Source organism: Rhineura floridana, chromosome 22, assembly GCF_030035675.1.
Source record: "Rhineura floridana isolate rRhiFlo1 chromosome 22, rRhiFlo1.hap2, whole genome shotgun sequence".
In the NCBI taxonomy this organism is placed as follows: Eukaryota; Metazoa; Chordata; class Lepidosauria; order Squamata; family Rhineuridae; genus Rhineura; species Rhineura floridana.
In genome coordinates, this window is record NC_084501.1 from 15,521,289 (window position 1) to 15,546,741 (window position 25,453).

Sequence of the window (25,453 nt, forward strand, 5' to 3'; positions counted from 1 at the left end):
AAATCAGTGGTGCCCAAGCTTTTTTTTTTTGCCCCACAGACCACTTACAAATAGCCAAGGGTCTTGGCAGACCACTTAATGATTTCTTTCTGCCTTGTGTAGCAACTGTAACACCCTGTGCTAGATGCTTTGTAATTTCAAATTGTATTTTTAATTGCATCTTTTATTTCTTATCTCGTTTTAATTTGTTATCTCACGAGGTTGTTGAACTGGGCGCTGGAAACATAGGAAGCTGCCTTTTACCCAGTCAGGTCATTGGATCCATCTACCTCAGTACTGCCTGCACTGACTGGCAGCAGCTCTCCTGGGTTTCAAGCTGGGGCATTCCAAGCCCTACCTGGAGATGCTGAAGATGGAAGCTGGGACCTTCTGCACACAAAGCAGATGCTCTAACCACTGAGCTATGGTCCTTTCCCTGTCTACCTTCACAGAGATGTTCTGCAGCTGATTGCAGTCCTCACGGGAAGCTGCCTTCTACCAAGTCACTCCATTGGTCCCTCTAACTCATCATTTTCTACACTGCCTGCTAGCGTTTCTCCAGGCTTTCAGACAGGGGTCTGGCCAATCCCTACTTGGAGATGCCGGGGGGGTGGGGTTGAACCTGGGCTCTTCTTTTCAGGCAGGAATTTGGGAGTTTCTGCATGCAAGGCAGATGTTGTACCACTGGGCTATGGTCCTTCCCCTTTTTTTATGGGAAAAGAAAAGGGTAGGAAGAAACGTCCTTGGAAGACGAGTGGGATAATAATAGGGAACTCCCTGTTTTAGTGTGACAGGCAGAGAGAGAGAGAGAGAATGTGTGTTAATGGCATTGGAAGGTTAAACACATGTTTCCTATATACATTATGCACACCAAAGTGTCGGTATTCCAACAGAGCCATTAGCAGATTAGTAGACACTCACACATAGCATGAATATTTTTCAGATTCTCCATCCAGAATATTTTTGTTGTGACATCGTCACCATGTATGGATGAGAGCCACATCATTCCAGAACCTGTCTTCCAGGATCTTTTTTTATTATTTTTAATACAAATTATTAATAATAATACATTTAAAAAAAAATAAATTGGTTGTTGGAATGTGTAGAGTTACTCCTGAGAATTTTCGCCCTCTGATGTTCAGAGCAGTGGCCTCCACATGTCCTTTACATGTCACATGGAGGAGATATACACAGGTCCCTCACTAATCCCCAAAACTAGTGGGGGCTGGGGGATTCCACAGATGATAGATAGATAGATAGATAGATAGATAGATAGATAGATAGATAGATAGATAGATAGATAGATAGATAGATAGATAGATAGATAGATAGATAGATAGATAGATAGATAGATAGATAGATAGATAGATAGATAGATAGATAGATAGATAGATAATTTCTATTATAGGTATCAACATATATATCATAAACAACCAAATTCCTACAAATGGCATAAGTCATATACTACTGAAGGCATATATATTGCTCTTAATCAGATGGCTCCCTAAAAAGAGCTTGCTACTGGATCAGGTGAAGGGCCCATCTAGTCCATCCTCCTGTTCTTACAGTGGCCAACTAGGTGCCCAACAGTAAGTCCACAAGCATGGCCTAAGTGCAACAGCAACTCTCCCCTCCTGCAGATTCCAGCAACTGCTATTCAGAATCAGTACTGCCTCTGAAAATGGAGGTGGAACATAGACATTGGGGTTACTAGACATTGATAGCCACATCTTCCATGAATTTGGCTAATCCTTTTTTAAAAAAAACCAGGCTGGATATAGGAGCCACCCTATGTAAATTGTTTTCACTGATTTTAATCTCATGTTTCCATATTGTTGGGGTGGAGGGAAGAGTCAGCCTTTTTCAGATATCTGGGTGGGATATTTTACACAATAGCGACTGGTGGCCATTGGGACTGGTATGATGGAAGGCAGAGAGGCCGACAAGAGGTGGAGCCAGAGCTCATAGCAGGCAGAGCCAGTTCATTCTAGTCTTGCTTCCAATCTCCTACACCCCTCTGAGCTCTACAAGGGGCAACGTTGAGATGAAGCTGACAGGCAGGGCCACCTCTGGACTGGAGCCTGCTGGGTTCATTTAGTCCAACTTTCCATTTGTGCGATAGACAGTGGAAGTCAGCCATTTTGAAAATGGAATTCACTGCTATAAACAATTCAGGCATTGTGAACTGTTAGCTAAATTGGGCAATATTTTGACAGACTGTTGTCCTCAAAGGTGCCAAAGGCCAGATAGGTTACCCAAAGCTGCCGTCTGAAGAAGGAAACTGTCTACCCAGGGAAAACATCATATTGTACTTTAAGATTCACTTAATTAATATGTATTTTTTTTCCTGGTTCCCAACAAGCGAGAAGGCAAAATGCCACTAAAGGCATATCCTTGTTATTTCTTCCAGTCTAACTTGTGAGGCAAACTCGAGTGGATGCTTGAGGTTCTGATAGGCACCAAGCTGATCTGAGCTTCTCAGATAGATATACAATTAATCTGGATTTACTTTCTTTCATTTCAAATGTTTGTATACAGTTCTTGGTTCTTTTTTAAAAAAAGTATGAAACAATTTAGAATTGCTTGTTTTGAGAGAGAGAAAGATATTTAAAATATGTGTTGAGATAGATCTGTGTGTATGATCTGGAATGTGGAGTTGATCAGTCAGATGATACATTAGCAAAGACTAAAATCACAGGTCCTGGAATTTTATACCAGACCTACCCAAACCACTGCCTTCCTAACATTTGTGTGTGTGTGTGTGTATGATGTTAAACACATTTTGGGAAGGGTTTTAGGTAGAGAGGGAGGGAGAAATTTGATACATTTCACAATTAAAGGTGAACCTACCTCATTTGCACTTTCAGAAAGAATACTAACTGAAACCCAGCCATGCTTCAAAATCCACACTTCTCCAAAAATTGCTGTGCAGTCCTCCACCGAGTCATATGTACAAAAAATCATCTACTAGGTTAAAGTGTGCATAAAAATGCATATCATAGTGAAATGAAAAACAAAATGCATTGCATTGGAGTAATTGTTTTGCAGAAACATTTATATTAGTCAAGATTGCATAGGAATATGCATATTAGGGGGAAAAACCGCACTACAATATTAATATGTGTCTGTGAGGACTTTTTTTTTTTTAAACAAAACATAGACTGATGCAGAAATGAAGAGAACTGAACACACAGCTGGAAAAATGAGACACTGGAAGAAACTGACACTGACAGAGGTATATTCCTAGGTCAGGAGTGGTGAACCTTTGGCCCATGGTGCTGAACTATGACACCCATCATCAATGGTCATTGATTGGTCATTACCCTCATCTTAGGTCATTGTTGGCTACTCCTTCCAGCAGATGCCAGCCTCAGAAACAGATGCCTGTCCCTGATCTTGAACCCAACACGGAATCTTCAGATGACAAACCAGAAACCCCACAGGTCAAGGACCTTGAGGAGCAGTCAGTGTTCCCTTGAACCAGTGCTAATGATCCCCTGGAAGAACCCCCCAGTAGGAGCCTTGGAACAGTCAGAGGAGGAGATGGGGCTACCACCTCAAAAATGCTGATGCCAAAAGATCTAGGTCTGGGCTGCAAAGTGATGACATGCCATGTGTCTATAGACTCAGAGTTGCTGCCTGGCCTGTGCGTAAGGTGTCTCTTTGTGTGTAAGCAGTCCTTGAAACATCATCACTACTAGCACCTGAGATTAAGGTATGGTCTAGGAGGCCAGGGTACATAAGGTTCCCCCTTGAGCCTTCCAGTTGCTGAAAGCAGCATAGGTCTCTTGATTTTATTTCCTCTGTTTTCCTTGCTGTGTTGGGACACTCGGTAGCAATGACCTTGGACTGTTGAAAACCAGTGTGCTAATGTGGAGAACTGAACTTAAGACTGGGAAAAAGGAGGTACAGAGACAAACCTCGGCTGACAGATTCATCCATCTGATCTTAAAGACTGATCTTAAAACCACTGGTCAAACCATCCCTCCTATGATATTTTAATTACAGAAATGACTGGCTTGGTTGCTAACGCAAACAAATGCAGGCATGAACAATAAGGAGCCCATCTAAAAAAAGTGAAAACATATATGGTTGTCCCATTGATCAGATTGTTGAGGGGAAGAGTACTGTCCTGCTCAGGACCTGCGTGCAGGCTTCCTAAATGTGTCTGGTGGTCCACCATGAGAAAAGTATGCTATACTGGATGGGCCTTTGGCCTGACTCAGTAGGGCTCTTAGCTCCATTCAGCATTGCCTTCTAGAACAAAAAAAGTAGGATATAAAGAGTGGCTGGCTGGTGTTCCTTGAGAACGGCAGGGCAGAACACAGGGAGCCCAACAGTAAAGCAAGAAACAACAGTGGCAGGTAGAGGAGCCAATGACTTCTAATATTGCCCCCACTCTTCTCCCTACTGAGTTCTAGAAGGGGAAACACTGACCCTGAGGAGGAGGAAGAGGATAGGCAGGCCACCCTCTGGGCTGGCTGTAAATAAGAAGATAGGCAGGTGAGTGCTGACTGAGGTAAGCTGACCCTGATAGGTCAACCACACCTAACTAGTGGTTAGAGTGTCGGACCAAGACCAGGGTTTGAATCCCAACTCAACCATGAAGCTTACTGGGTGACCTTGGGCCAATCACTGACTCTTAGCCTAACCTACTTCACAAGTTTGTTGTGGGGATTAAATAGGAAAGGGGAGAACCATGTACACCACCTTGAGCTCCTTAGAGAAAAGGTGGGGTATAAATGCAATAAACAAGCAGCTGTAAACAAACTGGGGATGGGTGAATCTGGGCTGTATCCCCTAAGCAGAATATAAGTCTAAATGAATAATTTCTATTATCTTCAATGGGTCTGCTCTGAATAGAACTAGCACTGGATACAACCCTCTGCCTGTTCTAGCCCATGTCATTTTCGTCAGCCATAATTCTATTCCATTTCTGAATTAATTTGCAATTATCATCACCACCACTGTCATGATTAAAAGTGGCCACTAGGAGGCACCTGCCTGGTAGTACATCACAGCAAGAGGAAGGGCAGCCAGAGACCTTCCATGAGCCAGAGAAGGATGTTCCATCCCTCCCTGCCAGAAAGAATATGCGGCAGCAGCTTCCATTGGCCCTCTGATTGCAGAGCCAAACAGAATCACACACTGGCCCCGTCCAGCAGTCAACAAACTGAAAGGTGGGCAATATTGTCCACCCCCAAAGTCCACATTCCTTTCTGGGCACCCTTCTGGGGGCCACATGCCAGTGGTGGATGGGGGTCAGGGGCAAAAATGGCCAGAGCAACAAGTGTCAAATATACCTTTGTTCAGTAGGCTAGTTTCTACACGCACTCACCCACACCCCTATCTAGCTTCCATCCAGGCAAGCAAGAAGCATGGTCAGAGTTCAGGGACATGTTCCAGCCAACCAAAAGCACTCAATGAAAGAGGGGTCTGGCTTGCGGACAGCAGCTCTCAGCACTCTTCACAAACTATACTTCCCAGAATTCTTTGGGGGAAGCCCTGACTGTTTAAAATGGAATAACAGTGGGATAAATGTATGGTGTGGAGGTGTCCCTTAGGTCCCTATGTTCATCACAATTTTTAATGGTGCAATGAAACCAATTATTCCCAGGGCCCATAGAGTCAATTTGAGACACTGTCCTTTTATTTGGGAGCGGCTGTCCTCATGCTCCTTTGTCTCCTTCTCCCTCTACTGGCCAAAAGGAGGAACAGCCTCCATCAGCTAGAAGGAAAAGAAAAAGTGGCATCATTCGGCAGCTGAATGTAGGCCAACTGTACCTGCCTAGAATGAATGAATGCATTTTATTACGGTCATAAGACCAGCCAAAAACTAATTACAAACACAAAAATAATCCAAGATTACCAGAGCTATCAACATATTTAACTCGGCCAGATAGGCGTCTCAAAGATAAAATATTATTATTATTATTATTATTATTATTATTATTATTTTCCCATAGAGCTAAGTATAAGTAGTTTACAGATAGCTGTTATGAGGCAGGGCCATGGAGCCTGCTAAACTACAATTCCCACCCCACACCCCCACCTAATGGTATGGCTGGTTATGCTTTCCCACGAGGTTTTGTGCGAAGAGTAACAAGGGCAGAAATTAAGATACAAAACTAAAGCTACAGCATAAATGTTCTGCATAATTGTTATCTTGTTCTTTGGCAAATTTCCCTCATCCACAGTGAATCCCATTGTTTGTTAGGAGCCTTAGTTTTCAAGGTCAGTTAGAGATACACACACACATACACAACATCACCAGACTTTCATACCCTCCTTGGCAGGAGGGGGAGAGAGGAAAAAGTATTTTAAAACCGAGGCTTGAAGGTAAAAAAAGAGAAGAGAGGAAGAAAGAGGAAGGGGGGCTGAGGAATATCAGAGCTCCCACACACGTGTACTACGCTCTCAAGGAAAGCATCAAGGACTGCAGGGACAGAACCGGGGAGACTCTGGGTCTCGGTGCAAAACTTTGAGACCAAGAGATTCCTTCCTGGTTTTGGATCAGAGCTCTTCCACATAGCTTCAGCTGTATTCAACCGCCCATTCCGGGCATAGGATAGGTAATCTCTCCTACCTTTGACCTCTTATAGTAATAGGGTCCTTTGATTTCTTAACTTTAAAGTTATGAATGGGTTAGGATATTAATTATTAATGCAGCCATGCACCCAAGTAATTCTGTAATGCTTTCCTACTCTTTCTCTCAATAAAATCAAGCTTTGCTTTATTTTGGTTTGGACCTGCATTTCTTGGGTTAAATATATACACCATTTAGGCACATTTCAGGGCAAAGCGCTTGTTTTATCCCTAGCAAAAGATCCCCTCCTCTCAAGGAGGTGTGTTTCATGGGACATGAGGGTGGCAAATGCACACACTCAGGTTCCCAAGAGCACATGTCGTAACATAGCTCCTAGTCTAACAGTAGACTACTAAATCCCAAACAGAATTAATACTTTTAGTTTTGTAATTATTCACTTCAAATGATGCTAAAAACTCGAGTTATTAAAAACAATTACAATAACAAATATAAACGATTTAAACCTAATACATCAATATCTAAAAATAATTTAAAAATATTAAAATTGGTAAAACATCTTCGATATAATTACTACTGAGGAGGTTTTAGAATAAGTTCTCTACAATTTAATATAGCAATAGTATATTTAGCAACTATTGCTGTTACCCTAGAGGAGTGGTCTCCGAGTAAATAATCCAACCAGAAAGATTCTGGTTTGTGTGCGAAGGGAGCTAAGAGGGGGGAAATTAGTTGGTGTCTTAAAGAACGATAAAATATACAATGTAATAAAACATGGGCATTAGTTTCTATTTCTCCTTCCTCTCACGGGCACAATCGGTCACTGTATGGAATTTTCTTAAAATGACCTTCGAGGAGAGCCGAAGGGAGAACATTTAATCTGATCCAGGTAAAAGCCTTTCGATACTTCGGAATAATTAAATCTGATAAATAAGCCATTGGCGTCAGGAGTCTCAAATTACATCTTTGATTTTTTTTTAACATAAGTTGATGTTGAAGATCGAGATCTCTAATCCATTGGCGAATATTGGACCGGGCAGCTTCTAAACCCATTTCATAAATTAAATGAGTAGAGAAACCTAAAGTTAATAATTTATTTTGAATTGTGTTTGCCCAATTAGATTGACAATTGTCTATCAGAATGTGGGAAGCCAATCCTACCGGTTCAAAAATGAGTTTTAACCAAGTGTTAATCCTGTTGAGCCATATTCTGGATTCAATGGATTGGGCTCCTGCCTCAAGACGTAATACGCAATTTGGTACTCAAGAAGGAATGGCCATAATAGATATTTAAAAAGTGTTTTGAACAATTTCAAGCTCGATACAATTATCATATGTACCCACTTGGGACCCAAATGTCAATTGCGGAATAATTTTGGCATTATTTTTTTTCAAAACAGAGGGGAAAGATTGGCCTCCTTTAGTGTAAAAGAAAGTTATCAAGGCCTTCGTTGTTCTTTTTGCATTTAGGGCCGCCCATTTTGTATGCATACCATATCCTCCTGACGCTTGAAAAATTATTCCTAAATATTTAAAGGAATTTACTTGTTCAATTTCGTGGCCTTCTAGGTGCCATCGATATTTAGTTCTTTTTTTAGTGAAAAGCCATAACTTTTGTTTTTTGATAATTTATGGTCAATAATTCAGAGGAGCAATATAAGGCTATTTGGGAAAGTAGACGTTTTAGACCAATTGGGGTCCTTGATAACAACACTATGTCATCTGCATAAAGAAGAGCGTTCCTTGGTCTACCTGCTAAAATTGGTGAATGCAAAGAGATAGAGGCTAATTTTGGGACTACATCATTAATATAGATATTAAACAAAAGGGATGCCAAAATCCCTGCTTAACACCTTTAAATGTTGGAATTGATTTTGTCAAATAACCTTTATTATTGCATCTTACTTGAAGGGTAGTGTTTTTATAGAGTCCTTGTATCAAATTTAAGAGGCGCTTATCTACTCCTTCCTAGAAGCAAACAGGAATGGAACATCCCAGCAACCAGACGATGGTGCTGGCTTACCATATTTAGAATGCATGACTCATCCGGCTGTAGGTTAACAATCACAGCAACAACAGACAATTTGGATGTTCCACTCAGGTCCTCTGTGTGTTCTGGAGTGCCAGGGAGCCACAGGGTTTAAATGAGGCATGTTGAAACTCACCTGGTGCTGTTGAAGTCGGAACATTCCAGAAGCCGCAGGCCTTTGGCGAGTGCCATTGCAGCAACTGTGCATCTCAAGCTCAAGGGAGAGGAGACCCACACGTCAATGTTGCTGTGAAGATCAGTCACTCGTTGACATCAAACTAAGCTCTGCATGAGTGTAAACTGAGAATTGATATATGGTAAAGAGGATCGATCTGTCAGCAAGACTTTGGAAAGATGCATCATGTTCCTACATCGCCTTTGTCCTGGCAGTGCTAAAGAGCTATAATGTATAAGAAGGGTTAGGGAAACTCTTTCAGCTTGAGGGCTACGTTTCTTTCTGGGAAATGTCCCAGGGGCCACATGCCAGTGTTGGAGGAGCCACCTGCAAAGGTGGATGGACCAACAAGTGTGTTTTCAAATTATTAGTATTAATCTTTAAAAACCTACATTTAGTTGTTTTTCTGTACTCTTTTTTTAAAAAAACTTTTTGTCTCTTTTTTAAATTATGCTTGTAAATTCTGAACTTCCTATTAAGGATAGGTGCTGTCCATGAAATAAACTAGAACTTGAAACAGTTTCCCATGTGTTTTTTTTACTGCAGATTTTAGCAAGGGGTCAGAGAACGCATCATTTCCCCCCTTCGAGACTTTCTGAGCATTTTCCTTCAGGATCCAATACATTTATTACTGAACAGGTAGCAATATTTCTGAATGTAGTAATATCTCTTAGACATTCAATCACTGTTAGTTCTTAAATCCTCATCCTTGCTATTTTGATTTTATGGTTATATCTTTATCCAGTTGTATACTTTTTAATGGTTGGTTTACCACAAGGAAAAGATGTTGCTGCAGCTTCTAAATCACAATGGGTTGTCTTCAGCTAAGTCCTCCTCAGAGAAGACCCACTGAAATGAATGAACCTTAATTAGCCATGTCCATTAATTTCAATGGGCCTACTCCAAATAGGACTAGCCCTCAAAGTTGGTGACCATCACTGCCATTTGTGGGGCAAATTCCACAGTTCAATGATACCCTGTGTGAAGACGTCCTTCCTTTTTATCAGCTTCATTGTGTTCTGATATTGTGGGAGAGGGAGGACATCACCCTTTCTTAGTGCCTCCCTTGCACAATCCATCCCATCCTGGCACCAAGCCTCAGCATGGTGGCATGCTGTTTCCATGCCCACACACTTTAAGGTGTACCAAGAAGAGTACCTGGCAGCCTACACATCTGCCCTGAATCAATAAAGTCTTGGGTGCATCTGCCAGGAACCTTATGGGACACGCCCATACCACCTCTCCTCCAGAGCTGCTGAGCCAAGAGGCCAATGTTCAGAGAAGCCTCGCTTCATCTGTTTGATGCCTCTGGTGCTCCCAAATGCCTTATTATTTCTAGGCTTACCCATAGCTGTGTCTGCAGCTGTGGCATCTGTTTAGGGTTTAAATCAAATTAAATTAAATTAATTCAGCCAAATTAAATTCCCAAATTAAATTAAATCCCCAAACTAAATTAAATCCTCAAATTAAATTCCCAAACTAAATTAAATTAAATTCAGCCAAATTAAATTCCCACAGCAGATTAGTCTGTTCAGTAGTTTATCATTTAGAACAATTGGTTTTTTTCTTGTTTGGCCTTCCTGTGCCTCTCGATAGGCTTCCAGAGTGGGTTAGTGGTCAGATTTAAGCCCTTAGGTTGCATCCACCTACATTCTACTCAGAGCAGACTCATTCAAATGAATTACCCTTCATTACCCATGTCTATTGACTCCAGTGGGTCTACTCTGAGTGTAGCCGGCCTGGGATGGTATCCTTAAATAATATTTTGTCACAAAATGAAACAACTGAACATATATATAAGCCAAGACCCTTACTGTGAAATTTGGAGAAGTGCAAAATCCTAAGGATAATTCTGTTCCAATACATGGAATAGTCAAGCAGATGCAAATTAGGTCAGCTGTCTGAGAAATGTGAATCACACAACATCGTCTGCTATCCAGCCTTAAAAGTTACACTACCTACACCATCAGTATAATTCAGGCACCAATACTTAAAATTGAAGTGATGGGGGATCTGGAAGCTTGTGGAAGGCACCGTCCTGATACCCTCCACCTCTCATCAGCCCCAGCCAGAATGGCCAGTGATGAGGAATGTTGGCTGCTATATTCTAGCAATATCTGGAGAACCATAGGTTCCTCCACCATTGTCCTCAAGGAACAGTGCCAGGGAGTGAGCTTAACAGGAAGGCACAACTTTGTTTGAGGGAGGCAACAAAGGTTCACAGGAAAGGAAGGGCAAATGAGGGACACCCTGTTTGGCCCAGTATCTCTTCCTCTCACGGGCCAAGGTGTAGCTGGGTTCCATGAGCATCTGCTTTGCATGCAGAAGGTCGCAGGTTTAATCCCCAGCATCTCCAGGTAGGGCTGATGACTGATAACTTACTCACATCAGCCTACTTAACCTGAGCAATTAGGCTACCGAAGAGAAAATGTTTGGTTTCAGGTGCTGCATTAACCCTTCCAAGATTATGGAGTAGAAAAGTGAAGGGTTTTAAAAACCATAAATGTAAAAAGAAACACCAGTGCACCCAGATATCTCATCTGAAAAGTGTGTATATCAATTAATATTTTATGTTGGTCACTGGAGGGCCAAAGTAACAATGGTTAACAACTTGCATACCAAGGTGAATAAAAGGCAACAGTATTTCAGTGCCAATCACTGAATGAAAATGTTTTTAGAACATTTTTAAAAAAATATATGTTTGTAAAGATGTTTTGTTTCAATATTTTGCAAAGACTTTTATTTTTAAGCTGTTTTAGAGCATTTTTAATAGCGTTTTTGTTTGCTGCCCTGGACTCCATCTGGGAGGAAGGGTGGGATATACATGTAACTAATTTAACTGATGTCTTCTTCAATGTGTACGAAAAAAATTTCTGATTTATTTATTATTAATTTATTAATTAATCAGAGAGAGTTTTTTACACACGGAAGAAGACATGCATCAATTTTTTTTTTCAGGTGAACTGCTAAGAAATGAACGTTGCCTTCAACAACCCAACACATCTTCTAATGGTCATATGAACCACAAACTTGACCCACTCCTTTAAAACAAAAAAAATCCTTGAGGGTTCTCATGATGCCAAACCTTTAAGCCACAAATACACAGTGCTCCAGGTGAAATTTAAGCATATGATTTTAATGATCCCTGTTGCCCATACAAAGGCCAAAATCACAAATTGGTAACATTATCACAAATTATGTATCAAGGAGGATAAAAGGCATTGGGATTTGAGCACCAGCCAGAAAAGATATCTGCTACATTATTATGCAGGGAGAAAGACACACAGCAGGTTCACTTTTCCTTTCTTTCAGCCACAGATGACTCAGAACTGAGCATGTTGCCCTTCAGCTGCCAAGCACCTCTTCCTCAGGAGTCGTGTCTTCTCTACTTCTGCTGCTGGGGTGGCCACTGGGTGGGTTGCTTGACCTGCTGCTGCTGCTGGCAAGGTGGTGGGCAAATCACAGGAGGTGGGCACAACACAGGAGGCTCCTGCTTGCATGGAGGTGGAGGACACACCACTGGAGGGGGGCACACCACGGGAGGTTGCTGTTGGCAACCCGGAATGGGCTTTGTGCAAGAGCCTTGGTCGTGGCAGGAACTTCCACCCCTGTGGCAGGAGTTGTCCCGGGGAACGTTGTGGCATCCTCTATCGTTGCGGGAGCACATCTTGATATCTGTAGAGTGTAGAGTCCTGGAAGAAAGAAAGAAACATCTCTTCAGGGAAGGTCCAAAGGCAAGTGTCTATGGCTTCATCTTTCACTGTGAGCCATTTACAGTACAATGGCCTTTAGGGGCAAGTGTCATCTATCAAATTCTATCTGTGCTACCAAATGGAATCCATTGGTAAACCTTTTAACTGTCGTCCTTCTCAACAGATGTATTCTGGAAGATGTCATTTAAATGTGTCGCTTAGGAAGCGGATTCAGGCCACATCCACGACATACATTATAAATGCTATTATATTGCTTCAAACAGCCATGACTTTCCCTCAAAGATTCTTGGGAGCTGTCCTTTGCTACGGGTGCTGAATGTTGTTAGGAGACCCCTGCTCCCTTCACAGAGTTACAGTTCCCAGAGTCACCTGGAAAGGACTCCCTGTTAAACCATTCTGGGAACCATAGCTCTGTGAAGGGTCTCTTAACTCTCAGCACCTGTCACAAATGAAAGTTCCCAGGATTCTTTGGAGGGAGCCATGCCTGTGGTTGCCACCCTGGGCTCCTGCTGGGAGGAAGGGTGGGATACAAATTAATTAATTAAATAAATATAATACTGCTTTGAATGTGTGATGTTGATGCGGCCTTATACTGAGTCAAACTCTTGGACCATCTAGCATCTCCAGGTAGGGTTAGGAATGTCCCCTGCACTGCCTGAAACCCTGGAGAGCTGCTGCCAGTCAGTGCAGACAGTAATGAGCTGCAGGGACAAGTGGCCTCAGTAGAAGGCAGCTTTCTGTTTTCTTAGTTGTTGCATAATCACTGCACCCCCACACTGAAGGCAAGAATCAGAGGAAACTACTAGCCCCATTGTTGCTCTTTTATTCTGCCCTCATCCTGAAAAGCAAGTGATCTAGATTCATGGAGCTCTGGGCTTTCATGACAACGTTCTCTACTCTCTTTAAGAGAGTGTATAAGACATTGAGTTCTGGTGTCTTCAGGGTTAGCCAAGAGAACCACAGGGTTAGTCTGGGAATACAGGAAGTGGCCTCAGACTGAGTCAGACCACAGGTCCACCCTGCTTGCTTTCATTTACGGTGGTAGTGCCTCTCCAGGGATTCAGATAGGGAAATGAGGCCATGAGACCTTCTGCATGCAAAGCAGAAGTTCTGCCACTGAGCTATGGTCCTTCCCCAATTTTTTTTTTAAGAATATCCTATTTTTTTCCCTTGTTGGTCAAAGGGGTTGGCTAGATTTATTTCCTGCATGAGAACTCAACTCGTGCATTAGGGATGTGCTAGACTTTGGCCCAATTTGGATTTGGTACTGAAGTTTCCATTAATTTGCTTAATATCTTTTGTTGTTGATCAAATTTTTATGTAGCAATTTTCCAGGCCTATATTAAAAAAGAGTGGGTTTTTTTAAAAAAAAATCCACCTCTGAAATATTGATATTAAAAACAATATTTTCCTTTCATTTGTTGATATTTCCTTTCAAGATATCAATATATCCTTTCAAAATATAAATAGTTCCTTTCAAATAATCAATATTAATATCATTTCTTCAGGGGAGGGCAAAATAAATCAATAAACGCCATCGTTAGTGGACAAAGAACACACCTGAATAGATACTGGCCTGTTGTTCAAACTGGTACCAGCCAATGGATTCCATCCCTATCTTACACATGATTCTTTGAACTCTTAGTTCGCCAATGCCTTGCCAACGCTTTTCACTTAAAAATGTTGTGCATAGATTGCTTTCAGAGGAATCTAATTTGAAAACCTAGGTCATCCCCACCCATCTTAAAAAAGCAAAGTTGCAACCAACCCCAAGCACAATCCACAAAACAGACAGTATCTCCAGACTTACCCAAAACGTCAACAGGGAAATGCGCAGAAGGGAAGACTGCAGGTGTTATGTTTGGATCCCCAAAGTGTGAAACCTTTTATATGGTCTCTTTCCTTTCCTTCTGGAAATGAAATTCCTCTCTTGGGCAAGAGTGAGTGACATAGGCCGTCCACATGATGAGCAAAGCTTCAATAGATGGGCCTCACCCCGTGGAAAATCATCACCAGGAAATAATGGAATGACTTTTGCAACATGTCAGGTAGCTCATCACATCCAGGGCCCGATTCTGTACTGCATAATGTAATTGCCTTTTGTCAGAAACCAATATATCAACTGACATTGGGCAACCTTTGGGATAAAGAAAGGCATCCTTTTGAGTGATGTCTTACTGGATTCCTTAAAGGCAAATCATGGAGAAGGTGATCGGAGCAGTGTTTCCTCACTCTGTTTCTTAAAAGCATGTCTAATTAATCCATGTGTCTACAACAGCTAGTTGATTCACAGGGCTAAATGTTTGATGGTCCTTGATGATGCAGAAGACCCCATCCCCCCAAAAACCTCTCTGGAATATGGACACACCTGGTGCCAAACATATCGACACTGCTACAGGAGAGTTAGACTGCTGTGAGGGTACGAGTAAGAGTCAAGAAATTTAATTTATAGTTTTTCCGCTCTGCTTTATTGTGTACATGTTGAAATGCATTTTAACTTATGCTGTGCTGCAAACCACCACCCTGAGATCCCTTTGGGATGAAGGGCAGTCAAGGAGTGTAGTCAATCAATAAAATGTAGAATGTCATCACACCCAGGACATAAACCTGCCCTACACTATTTAAATAAAACCTTTACAAACCACACAACCATAAGAAAAGCCGGCTAGATTAGGCCAATGGTCCATCTAGTCGAGCATCCTGTTCTCACAGTGACCAACCAGATGTCTGAGGGAAACCAACAAGCAGGACCTGAGTTCAAGGAGCACTCTCCCCTCCTGCAGTTTCTAGCAACTGGTATTTGGAAACATACAACCTCCAACTATGGAGGCAGAGAGTAGCCATCAGGGCTAGTAGCCGTTGATAGCCTTATCCTCTATGCATTTGTCTGATCTTCCAAGTTGGTGGCCACCCATAGTTTTAACTATACGCTGTGTGAAGAAGGTCTTTCCTTCATCTGTCCTGAATCTTCCAACATTCAGCTTCATTGGATGCCCATGAGCTCGGATGTTAAGAGAAAGGGAGAAAATCATTTCTCTATCCACTCTCTCCATGCCATTCACAATTTTATACATTTCTATCACGTCGTCTCTGACTCGCCTTTTCTCTAAATGAAAAAGGGAAAAGAGACGGGATCCTAATCTCACATTTTCTCCTTCTCTCTCCACCCCCCATCTTCTCAGATGTCAAAGGTAAGAATAACCAGTTTCTCCTAAACTGAAGCCGATGTATTAGGATTCCTCCAAGTTTGTGTTTTCATTTAAGTTTTTTCACAATAAACTGTTTCTGAGTTTATTCAACATTCAGTTCATTTGTGGTACACACACCCCTGCTGCATTAATATGATTGCTTTTTTAAAAGAGAGTTTTTTGTCTTGTTTTTACGTAACACATGTTGGTATCTAATGCTAATCCTGCACACAGTAGACCCTTTCAAGTGAATGGACATGGGTAACTTAGATTCCTTCATATAACCTGCCATCACTTCAACCTGGTATTATATGAAGCTTACAGGGGCATTATGGTAAGTGTACAAACATTACTTTCACTTTCAGAAAATGCTTGCCTACAAATTTAATTTTTTACTTCTGGATTGCCGAGGTGCCGCAAAGTGCTTCAGAGGTCACTGCTTCAGCTCATGCCCACTTCATCTCTGACAAGATAAACATCTCCTCTGAGGAAATCTGCTTCACCATGGGATTCATCCAGAACTACTTTGTAAGACCATTCTCCACTCTTCTTCAGAATGTCTCTTTAAAGAATCCAGTAAGATATATCTCAAAAGGATCATTCTGTTGGACATTGCTTTTCATTATCCTTAAAGTTCACCAAGGTGTGTGTTTGTTGATACAAGGAATTCTGACAAAGGCAATTACATTACACAGTATAGAATCAGCCCCTGACATATGATGAAGTGCACGCTGTATTGCAAAAGAAATTCCATTATTTCATGGTGATAGCATTCTATGGGGTGGGGCCCATCCATTGGCTCTTTCCTCATCAGATGGAAGGCCAATCTTGCTCACTCTTGCCCAAGAGAGGAATTTCATTTCCAGAAGGCAGGTAAGAGACCATATAAAAGGTCTCATACCCCAAGGATCCAGACAGACACCTGCAACATTTCCTATCACAAGTGATCCTGCTAACGTTTTGGGTAAGTCTGCTGATAATATCTGTTCTGTGGATGGGATTGGAGGGAAGGTTAGAGCTTTTTTGGGGGGATGGAGATGATTTAGGTCAAGGGTAGCCATCTTGATGTCCTCTAGCTGGTGTTGGACTACAACTCCCATCATTCCTGCCCAATAGCCATGCTAGCTGGGGCTGATGGGAGTTGTAGTCTAACATCTGGAGAGCACCACATTGACTACCCTCTGCCTGACCTAGGTTTTCAAATTGCATTTTTGTTGAACTTCCCTTCAGATGATTCCCCTTCACCCCAGGTTACTTGAATGAAGTTATTTCTTTGTTCAAACTCTTTTCATAGGAAACTGCAAGTTCTGCGGTCACTCTGTTCAGCACAATAATGCCCAGGTTTTCATTTTTTTTTATTTTGACAATCTGTATGCCACTTAACTAGAATCATCCCCTTAGATAGCTGCTGCAACTACAAGACTTTTGGAAATGGGATTTGACTTTTAGGATTGAAGTTACCTTACATAAACGTCTTGCTGCAGAATCACCTTGTGTTATACCTGAAGACAGCTGAGGGGGGAACCAGATGTTGCTGAAATACAGCTTCCATCATCCCTGGCTATGGGTATGCTTGCTGGGGATGACAGGAGCTGTAGTTAGCAACATCTGGAGGGCAACAAATTCCCCAATCCTGTTTTAAGAACTTAAGAAGGGTTGACAGAGCAGACCCAAGGCCCACCTGGTTCAACATCCCATACCCCAGTGAGGCCAACCAGATGATGTGAGAAGTCCACAAAGAGGGAATGAAGGAAATCACCCACTCTGGCTGCTGTTCTGCTAGTCAAGCCTTCCCCAACCTTGTGGCCCACATGCTTAAAAGGTTTACCAATGGATTTCACTTGCTCCAAAAGACCATCATACTGTAAATGGCTCACAGTGGAACACAAAGCCATAGACACTTGACATTGGACCTTCCCTGAAGAGATCTTTCTTCCTTTCTTCCAGAACTCTACACTCGACAGATATCAAGATGTGCTCCCGCAACGACAGAGGATGCCACAACGTTCCCCGGGACAACTCCTGCCACAGGGGTGGAAGTTCCTGCCAGGACCAGGGCTCTTGCACAAAGCCCGTTCCGGGTTGCCAACAGCAACCTCCCGTGGTGTGCCCCCCTCCCGTGGTGTGCCCCCCTCCCGTGGTGTGTCCTCCACCTCCATGCAAGCAGGAGCCTCCTGTGTTGTGCCCACCTCCTGTGATTTGCCCACCACCTTGCCAGCAGCAGCAGCAGGTCAAGCAACCCCCCCAGTGGCCACCCCAGCAGCAGAAGTAGAGAAGACACGACTCCTGAGGAAGAGGTGCTTGGCAGCTGAAGGGCAACATGCTCAGTTCTGAGTCATCTGTGGCTGAAAGAAAGGAAACGTGAACCTGCTGTGTGTCTTTCTCCCTGCATAAAAATATAACAGATATCTTCTCTGGCTGGTGCTCAAATCCCTATGCCTTTTATCCTGCTTGATACATAATTTGTGAAAATGTTACCAATTTGTGGCTTTGGCCCTTGTATGGGCAACAGGAATCATTAAAACTATGTATTTAAATTTCACCTGGAGCACTGTTATATTTGTGTATTTGTGGCTTAATGACTTGGCATCATGAAAACCCTAAACTCTTTCTCGTTTTGTTGTAAAGGGGCAGGGGAATGGTCAGGGGTGATAGGAGTTGTTGTTCAGCAACATCCGGGAGGGCTGATCTAGGAGACACATTCTCCTCAAGGCAACCGCCCAGGGGGCACATGTGTTGTGGTGGGCAGAGCCAGAGGCAAAAGTGGGCGGAGCAATGGAGGCAATACTTAACCTTGTACATTCCAGACATGCAAAATGCAAAGCCGTCTGGACCCACACCAGGGATGGGAGAGAATTTTGATTCAGTTGGCATTTAAAGCTAAATCTATCACATTCGCACTTTCCAAAACAATATGAGAACCGAAACATCTGAATTTTGTGATGCAGTTTTCCAACCGAAGAATGCATACAATAATGCATGCATTTCGGGAAAGTGTGCGTTACAAGGAAAGCATCAGTGAAAATAACATGCAAGAATGCATTCTGTGAGGAGAAAATGCTTACCAAAAGGGGTGCCTCGGTCAAAACAGACTACAAAAAAATGTGGTTCTTAGAAGAAGTGCATATTAAAATGTTGAGGAATTTTCATAAGGATTTTTTAAAATAAATAAGTACATCCGCAAATGGCTGCAGAAATTTAGGGAACTGGATTTAAGGCTGGGAAAACAACAAGCCGAGAGAACCAAAACTGGCCGATCCATCCATCCCTAAACCACCCAACCATTCTCTCCAAGAGACAGACAGACAGACAGACAGACATTCTTGTAAATAAGATGCCATGACCTCAGGAGGGCTAGTTGGAAAACAGTCAAAACAGGACAGATTGTCCCATTGTTCAATGTTAAACAGGCATTGCCTCAATAGGTCTTTCCCTGTGCTATTGTGGTTACTAAGTTACACAATGCCCAATCACTGAGATCTTTGGGGGAGCCCCTGTCTGTGCCTCCCGACGGCTCAGACATATGACTCGTATCCAGCAGGAGCACCCTGAACAAACTACAATTCCCAGGATTCTTTGGGGGGAAGCCATGACTAAGTGGCATAATGGGGAAGGGCTGTAGCTGAGAGGCGGAGCATCTGCCTTGCATGCACAGGAACATAGGAAGTTGTCATATACTGAATCAGACCAGTAGTCCACCCAGCTCACCTTTGTCTGCACTGACTGGCAGTGGCAATACCCAGTTAATAATAATAATAACAACAACAACAACAACATTGTTGTTGTTATTATTGTCATTGTTGTTATTATTATTGTTATTATTATTGTTATTATTGTTGTTATTATTATTATTACTGCTCTTCCTCCCAAAGGGAGCCCAATGGAGCAAACAACACATGATAAAAATGAAACTCGTCTTCCCAAAAAAAATTTTAATCCTTTTCATCAGCCATAACACACTTATATTCCATTTCTCAATTAATTTGCAATTATCATCACCACCACTGTCATGTTTAAAAGTGGCCACTAGGAGGCACCTGCCTGGTAGTACATCACAGCAAGTCGAAGGGCAGCCAGAGACCTTCCATGAGCCAGAGAAGGATGCAAGGAACTTGCTGTTCCATCCCTCCCTGCCAGAAAGAATACGCGGCAGCAGCTTCCATTGGCCCTCTGATTGCAGAGCCAAACAGAGGCAAACGCTGGCCTCGTCCAGCAGTCAACAAACTGAAAGGTGGGTAATATTGTCCTCCCCTAAAGTCCACATTCCTTTCTGGGCACCCTTCTGGGGGCCACATGCCAGTGGTGGATGGGGGTCAGGGGCAAAAGTGGCCAGAGCAACAAGTGTCAAATATACCTTTGTTCAGTAGGCTAGTTTCTACACGCACTCACCCACACCCCTATCTAGCTTCTATCCAGGCAAGCAAGAAGCATGGTCAGAGTTCAGGGACATGTTCCAGCCAACCAAAAGCACTCAATGAAAGAGGGGTCTGGCTTGCGGGGAGCAGCACTCTTCACAAACTATACTTCCCAGAATTCTTTGGGGGAAGCCCTGACTGTTTAAAATGGAATAACAGTGGGATAAATGTATGGTGTGGAGGTGTCCCTTAGGTCCCTATGTTCATCACAATTTTTAATGGTGCAATGAAACCAATTATTCCCAGGGCCCATAGAGTCAATTTGAGACACTGTCCTTTTATTTGGGAGCGGCTGTCCTCAAGCTCCTTTGTCTCCTTCACCCTCTACTGGCCAAAAGGAGGAACAGCCTCCATCAGCTAGAAGGAAAAGAAAAAGTGGCATCATTCGGCAGCTGAATGTAGGCCAACTGTACCTGCCTAGAAACAAACAGGAATGGAACATCCCAGCAACCAGACGATGGTGCTGGCTTACCATATTTAGAATGCATGACTCATCCGGCTGTAGGTTAACAATCACAGCAACGACAGACAATTTGGATGTTCCACTCAGGTCCTCTGTGTGTTCTGGAGTGCCAGGGAGCCACAGGGTTTAAATGAGGCATGTTGAAACTCACCTGGTGCTGTTGAAGTCGGAACATTCCAGAAGCCGCAGGCCTTTGGCGAGTGCCATTGCAGCAACTGTGCATCTCAAGCTCAAGGGAGAGGAGACCCACACGTCAATGTTGCTGTGAAGATCAGTCACTCGTTGACATCAAACTAAGCTCTGCATGAGTGTAAACTGAGAATTGATATATGGTAAAGAGGATCGATCTGTCAGCAAGACTTTGGAAAGATGCATCATGTTCCTACATCGCCTTTGTCCTGGCAGTGCTAAAGAGCTATAATGTATAAGAAGGGTTAGGGAAACTCTTTCAGCTTGAGGGCTACGTTTCTTTCTGGGAAATGTCCCAGGGGCCACATGCCAGTGTTGGAGGAGCCACCTGCAAAGGTGGATGGACCAACAAGTGTGTTTTCAAATTATTAGTATTAATCTTTAAAAACCTACATTTAGTTGTTTTTCTGTACTCTTTTTTTAAAAAAACTTTTTGTCTCTTTTTTAAATTATGCTTGTAAATTCTGAACTTCCTATTAAGGATAGGTGCTGTCCATGAAATAAACTAGAACTTGAAACAGTTTCCCATGTGTTCTTTTTACTGCAGATTTTAGTAAGGGGTCAGAGAATGCATCATTTTCCCCCTTCGAGACTTTCTGAGCATTTTCCTTCAGGATCCAATACATTTATTACTGAACAGGTAGCAATATTTCTGAATGTAGTAATATCTCTTAGACATTCAATCACTGTTAGTTCTTAATCCTCACCCTTGCTCTTTTGATTTTATGGATAAATATTTATTCAATTGTGTACTTTTTAATAGATGGTTGACCACAATGAAATGATGTTGATGTAGCTTCTAAATCACCTCCTCAGAGAAGACCTATTGAAATTAATGAACCTGTAGCCATGTCCATTAATTTCAATGGGTCTACTCCAAATAGGACTAGCCCTCAAAGTTGGTGACCATCAATGTCTTTTGTGGGGCGAATTCCACAGTTCAATGATGCCCTGTGTGAAGACGTCCTTCCTTTATATCAGCTTCATTGTGTTCTGATATTGTGGGAGAGGGAGAACATCACCCTTTCTTAGTGCCTCCCTTCCACAATCCATTTTATTTATTTATTTATTTAATTCAATTTTTATACCGCCCATAGCAAGGCTCTCTGGGCGGTGTACATCCCATCCCTGTACCAGCCTCAGCACTTTGGCATCCTTTTCCATGCCCACACACTTTAAGGTGTACCAAGAAGAGTACCTGGCAGCCTACACATCTGCCCTGAATCAATAAAGTCTTGGGTGCATCTGCCAGGAACCTTATGGGACACGCCCATACCACCTCTCCTCCAGAGCTGCTGAGCCAAGAGGCCAATGTTCAGAGAAGCCTCGCTTCATCTGTTTGATGCCTCTGGTGCTCCCAAATGCCTTATTATTTCTAGGCTTACCCATAGCTATGGAATCTGTTTAGGGCTAATCCAGTCATATTAAATCCCCAGGGCAGATCAATTTGTTCTCCAGTTTATCATTTAGAATCTTTTTTTTTCATTTTGGGTCTTCCTTTGCCACTAAGAAGGCTCCCAGAGTGGGTTACATGTCAGATATAAGCCCTTAGTTGTATCCAGCTACATTCTACTCAGAATGAATGGCCCTTCCTTATCCATGTCTATTGACTTCAGTGGGTCTACTCTGAGTAGAGCTTGCATGGGATGGAATCCTTAGATAATATTTCATCGCAAAATGAAACAACTGACAATATATGTTTTTTATTCGTTTGGTTACAGTTCGAGCCAAGACCCTTATTGTGAAATTTGGAGAAGTGCAAAATCCTAAGGATAATTCTGTTCCAATACATGGAATAGTCAAGCAGATGCAGATTAGGTCAGCTGTCTGAGAAATGTGAATCACACAACATCCTTTGCTATCCAGCCTTAAAAGTTACACTACCTACACCATCAGTATAATTCAGGCACCAATACTTAAAATTGAAGTGATGGGGAATCTGGAAGCTTGTGGAAGGCACCCTCCTGATACCCTCCACCCCCATCAGCCCCAGCCAGAATGGCCAATGATCAGGGATGATGGCTGCTATAGTCTAGTAATATGTGGAGAACCACAGGTTTCCCCACCATTGTCTTCAAGGAACAGTGCCAGGGAGTGAGTTTAACAGGAAGGCACAACTTTGTTTGAGGGAGGCAACAAAGGTTCACAGGAAAGGAAGGGCAAATGAGGGACACCCTGTTTGGCCCAGTATCACTTCCTCTCACGGGCCAAGGTGTAGTTGGGTTCCATGAGCATCTGCTTTGCATGCAGAAGGTCACAGGTTTAATCCCCAGCATCTCCAGGTAGGGCTGATGACTGATAACTTACTCACATCAGCCTACTTAACCTGAGCAATTAGGCTACCGAAGAGAAAACTTTTGGTTTCAGGTGCTGCACTGACCCTTCCAAGATTATGGAGTAGAAAAGTGAAGGGTTTTAAAAACCATAAATGTAAAAAGAAACACCAGTGCACCCAGATATCTCATCTGAAAAGTGTGTATATCAATTAATATTTTCTGTTGGTCACTGGAGGGCCAAAACAACAATGGTTAACAACTTGCATATCAAGGTGAATAAAAGGCAACAGTATTTCAGTGTCAATCACTGAACAATGATGCTTTTTAAATCTTTTTTTAAAAGATATTTTTAAAAATGTTTTGTTTTTATGTGTTTTTAAAGATGTTTTGTTTTAATATGTCTCAAGTCTTTTGTTTCGAAGATTTTTTTGGGGGGGGGAGAGGCCGCCCTGGATTCCTTCTGTGGGATAAAGTTATAATTAATTTAATTGATGTCATCTTCCATGTGTAAAAATAAATATTCCCATTTATTTATTCTTAATTAATTAACTAATCAGTCAGATTTATTTTTTACACACGGAAGAAGGCATGTATTTTTTTTTCTGCTGAAGACAGCTAATGAGTGAACTTGTTGCCTTCAGCAACCTAACACATCTTCTAATCATCATATGGACTACAAACTTGACCCACTCCTTTAAAACTAACAAACCCTGAAGGTTATCATGATGCCAAGCCGTTAAGCCACAAATACACAAATATAACAGTGCTCCAGGTGAAATTTAAGCATATGATGTTAATGATCCCTGTTGCCCATACAAAGGCCAAAATCACAAATTTGTAACATTTTCACAAATTTTATTTCAAGGAGGATAAAAGGCACTGGGATCTGAGCACCAGCCAGAAAAGATATCTGCTACATTATTATGCAGGGAGAAAGACACACAGCAGGTTCACGTTTCCTTTCTTTCAGCCACAGATGACTCAGAACTGAGCATGTTGCCCTTCAGCTGCCAAGCACCTCTTCCTCAGGAGTCGTGTCTTCTCTACTTCTGCTGCTGGGGTGGCCACTGGGGGGGTTGCTTGACCTGCTGCTGCTGCTGGCAAGGTGGTGGGCAAATCACAGGAGGTGGGCACAACACAGGAGGCTCCTGCTTGCATGGAGGTGGAGGATACACCACGGGAGGAGGACACACCACGGGAGGGGGGCACACCACGGGAGGGGGGCACACCACGGGAGGTTGCTGTTGGCAACCCGGAACGGGCTTTGTGCAAGAGCCCTGGTCCTGGCAGGAACTTCCACCCCTGTGGCAGGAGTTGTCCCGGGGAACGTTGTGGCATCCTCTGTCGTTGCGGGAGCACATCTTGATATCTGTCGAGTGTAGAGTTCTGGAAGAAAGGAAGAAACATCTCTTCAGGGAAGGTCCAAAGTCAAGTGTCTATGGCTTTGTGTTCCACTGTGAGCCATTTACAGTATGATGGTCTTTTGGAGCAAGTGAAATCCATTGGTAAACCTTTTAAGCATGTGGGCCACAAGGTTGGGGAAGGCTTGACTAGCAGAACAGCAGCCAGAGAGGGTGATTTCCTTCATTCCCTCTTTGTGGACTTCTCACATCATCTGGTTGGCCTCACTGGGGTATGGGATGTTGAACCAGGTGGGCCTTGGGTCTGCTCTGTCAACCCTTCTTAAGTTCTTAAAACAGGATTGGGGAATTTGTTGCCCTCCAGATGTTGCTAACTACAGCTCCTGTCATCCCCAGCAAGCATACCCATAGCCAGGGATGATGGAAGCTGTATTTCAGCAACATCTGGTTCCCCCCTCAGCTGTCTTAAGGTATAACACAAGGTGATTCTGCAGCAAGACATTTATGTAAGGTAACTTCAATCCTACAAGTCAAATCGCATTTCCAAAAGTCTTGTAGTTGCAGCAGCTATCTAAGGGGATGATTCTAGTTAAGTGGCATACAGATTGTCAAAATAAAAAAAAATGAAAACCTGGGCATTATTGTGCTGAACAGAGTGACTGCAGAACTTGCAGTTTCCTATGAAAAGAGTTTGAACAAAGAAATAACTTCATTCAAGTAACCTGGGGTGAAGGGGAATCATCTGAAAGGAAGTTCAACACAAATGCAATTTGAAAACCTAGGTCAGGCAGAGGGTAGTCAATGTGGTGCTCTCCAGATGTTAGACTACAACTCCCATCAGCCCCAGCTAGCATGGTTATTGGGCAGGAATGATGGGAGTTGTAGTCCAACACCAGCTAGAGGACATCAAGATGGCTACCCTTGACCTAAATCTTCTCCATCCCCTCAAAAAATCTCTAACCTTCCCTCCAATCCCATCCACATAACAGATATTATCAGCAGACTTACCCAAAACGTTAGCAGGAACACTTGTGATAGGAAATGTTGCAGGTGTCTGTCTGGATCCTTGGGGTGCGAGACCTTTTATATGGTCTCTTACCTGCCTTCTGGAAATGAAATTC

At 42.7% G+C, this 25,453-nt stretch overlaps 1 protein-coding gene and 1 long non-coding RNA gene across 3 annotated transcripts; one reads left to right on the top strand and one right to left on the bottom strand.

The window, feature by feature from the left end:
- Positions 1 to 16,506: 16,506 nt before the first annotated feature.
- LOC133374855 (late cornified envelope-like proline-rich protein 1) lies at positions 16,507 to 18,140 on the top strand. 2 transcript variants are annotated; one of them, XR_009760003.1, is made up of 2 exons: positions 16,507 to 16,592; positions 17,576 to 18,140. XR_009760003.1 is itself a non-coding variant. In XM_061606127.1 (2 exons), exons 1-2 carry the CDS (start codon positions 16,962 to 16,964, stop codon positions 17,898 to 17,900), a joined length of 333 nt encoding a protein of 110 aa, XP_061462111.1. In that variant the 5' UTR covers positions 16,947 to 16,961; the 3' UTR covers positions 17,901 to 18,140. The 2 variants fall into 2 exon arrangements, 1 of the variants encoding a protein (XP_061462111.1); XM_061606127.1 differs by lacking the exon at positions 16,507 to 16,592 and adding an exon at positions 16,947 to 16,969.
- Positions 18,141 to 23,805: 5,665 nt separating this feature from the next.
- LOC133374784 (uncharacterized) lies at positions 23,806 to 25,428 on the bottom strand. The gene is made up of 2 exons (XR_009759974.1): positions 25,341 to 25,428; positions 23,806 to 24,357 (listed from the first exon to the last, which is right to left on the bottom strand). It is a non-coding gene; the product is annotated as an uncharacterized LOC133374784 (long non-coding RNA).
- Between the last annotated feature and the right edge of the window lie 25 nt (positions 25,429 to 25,453).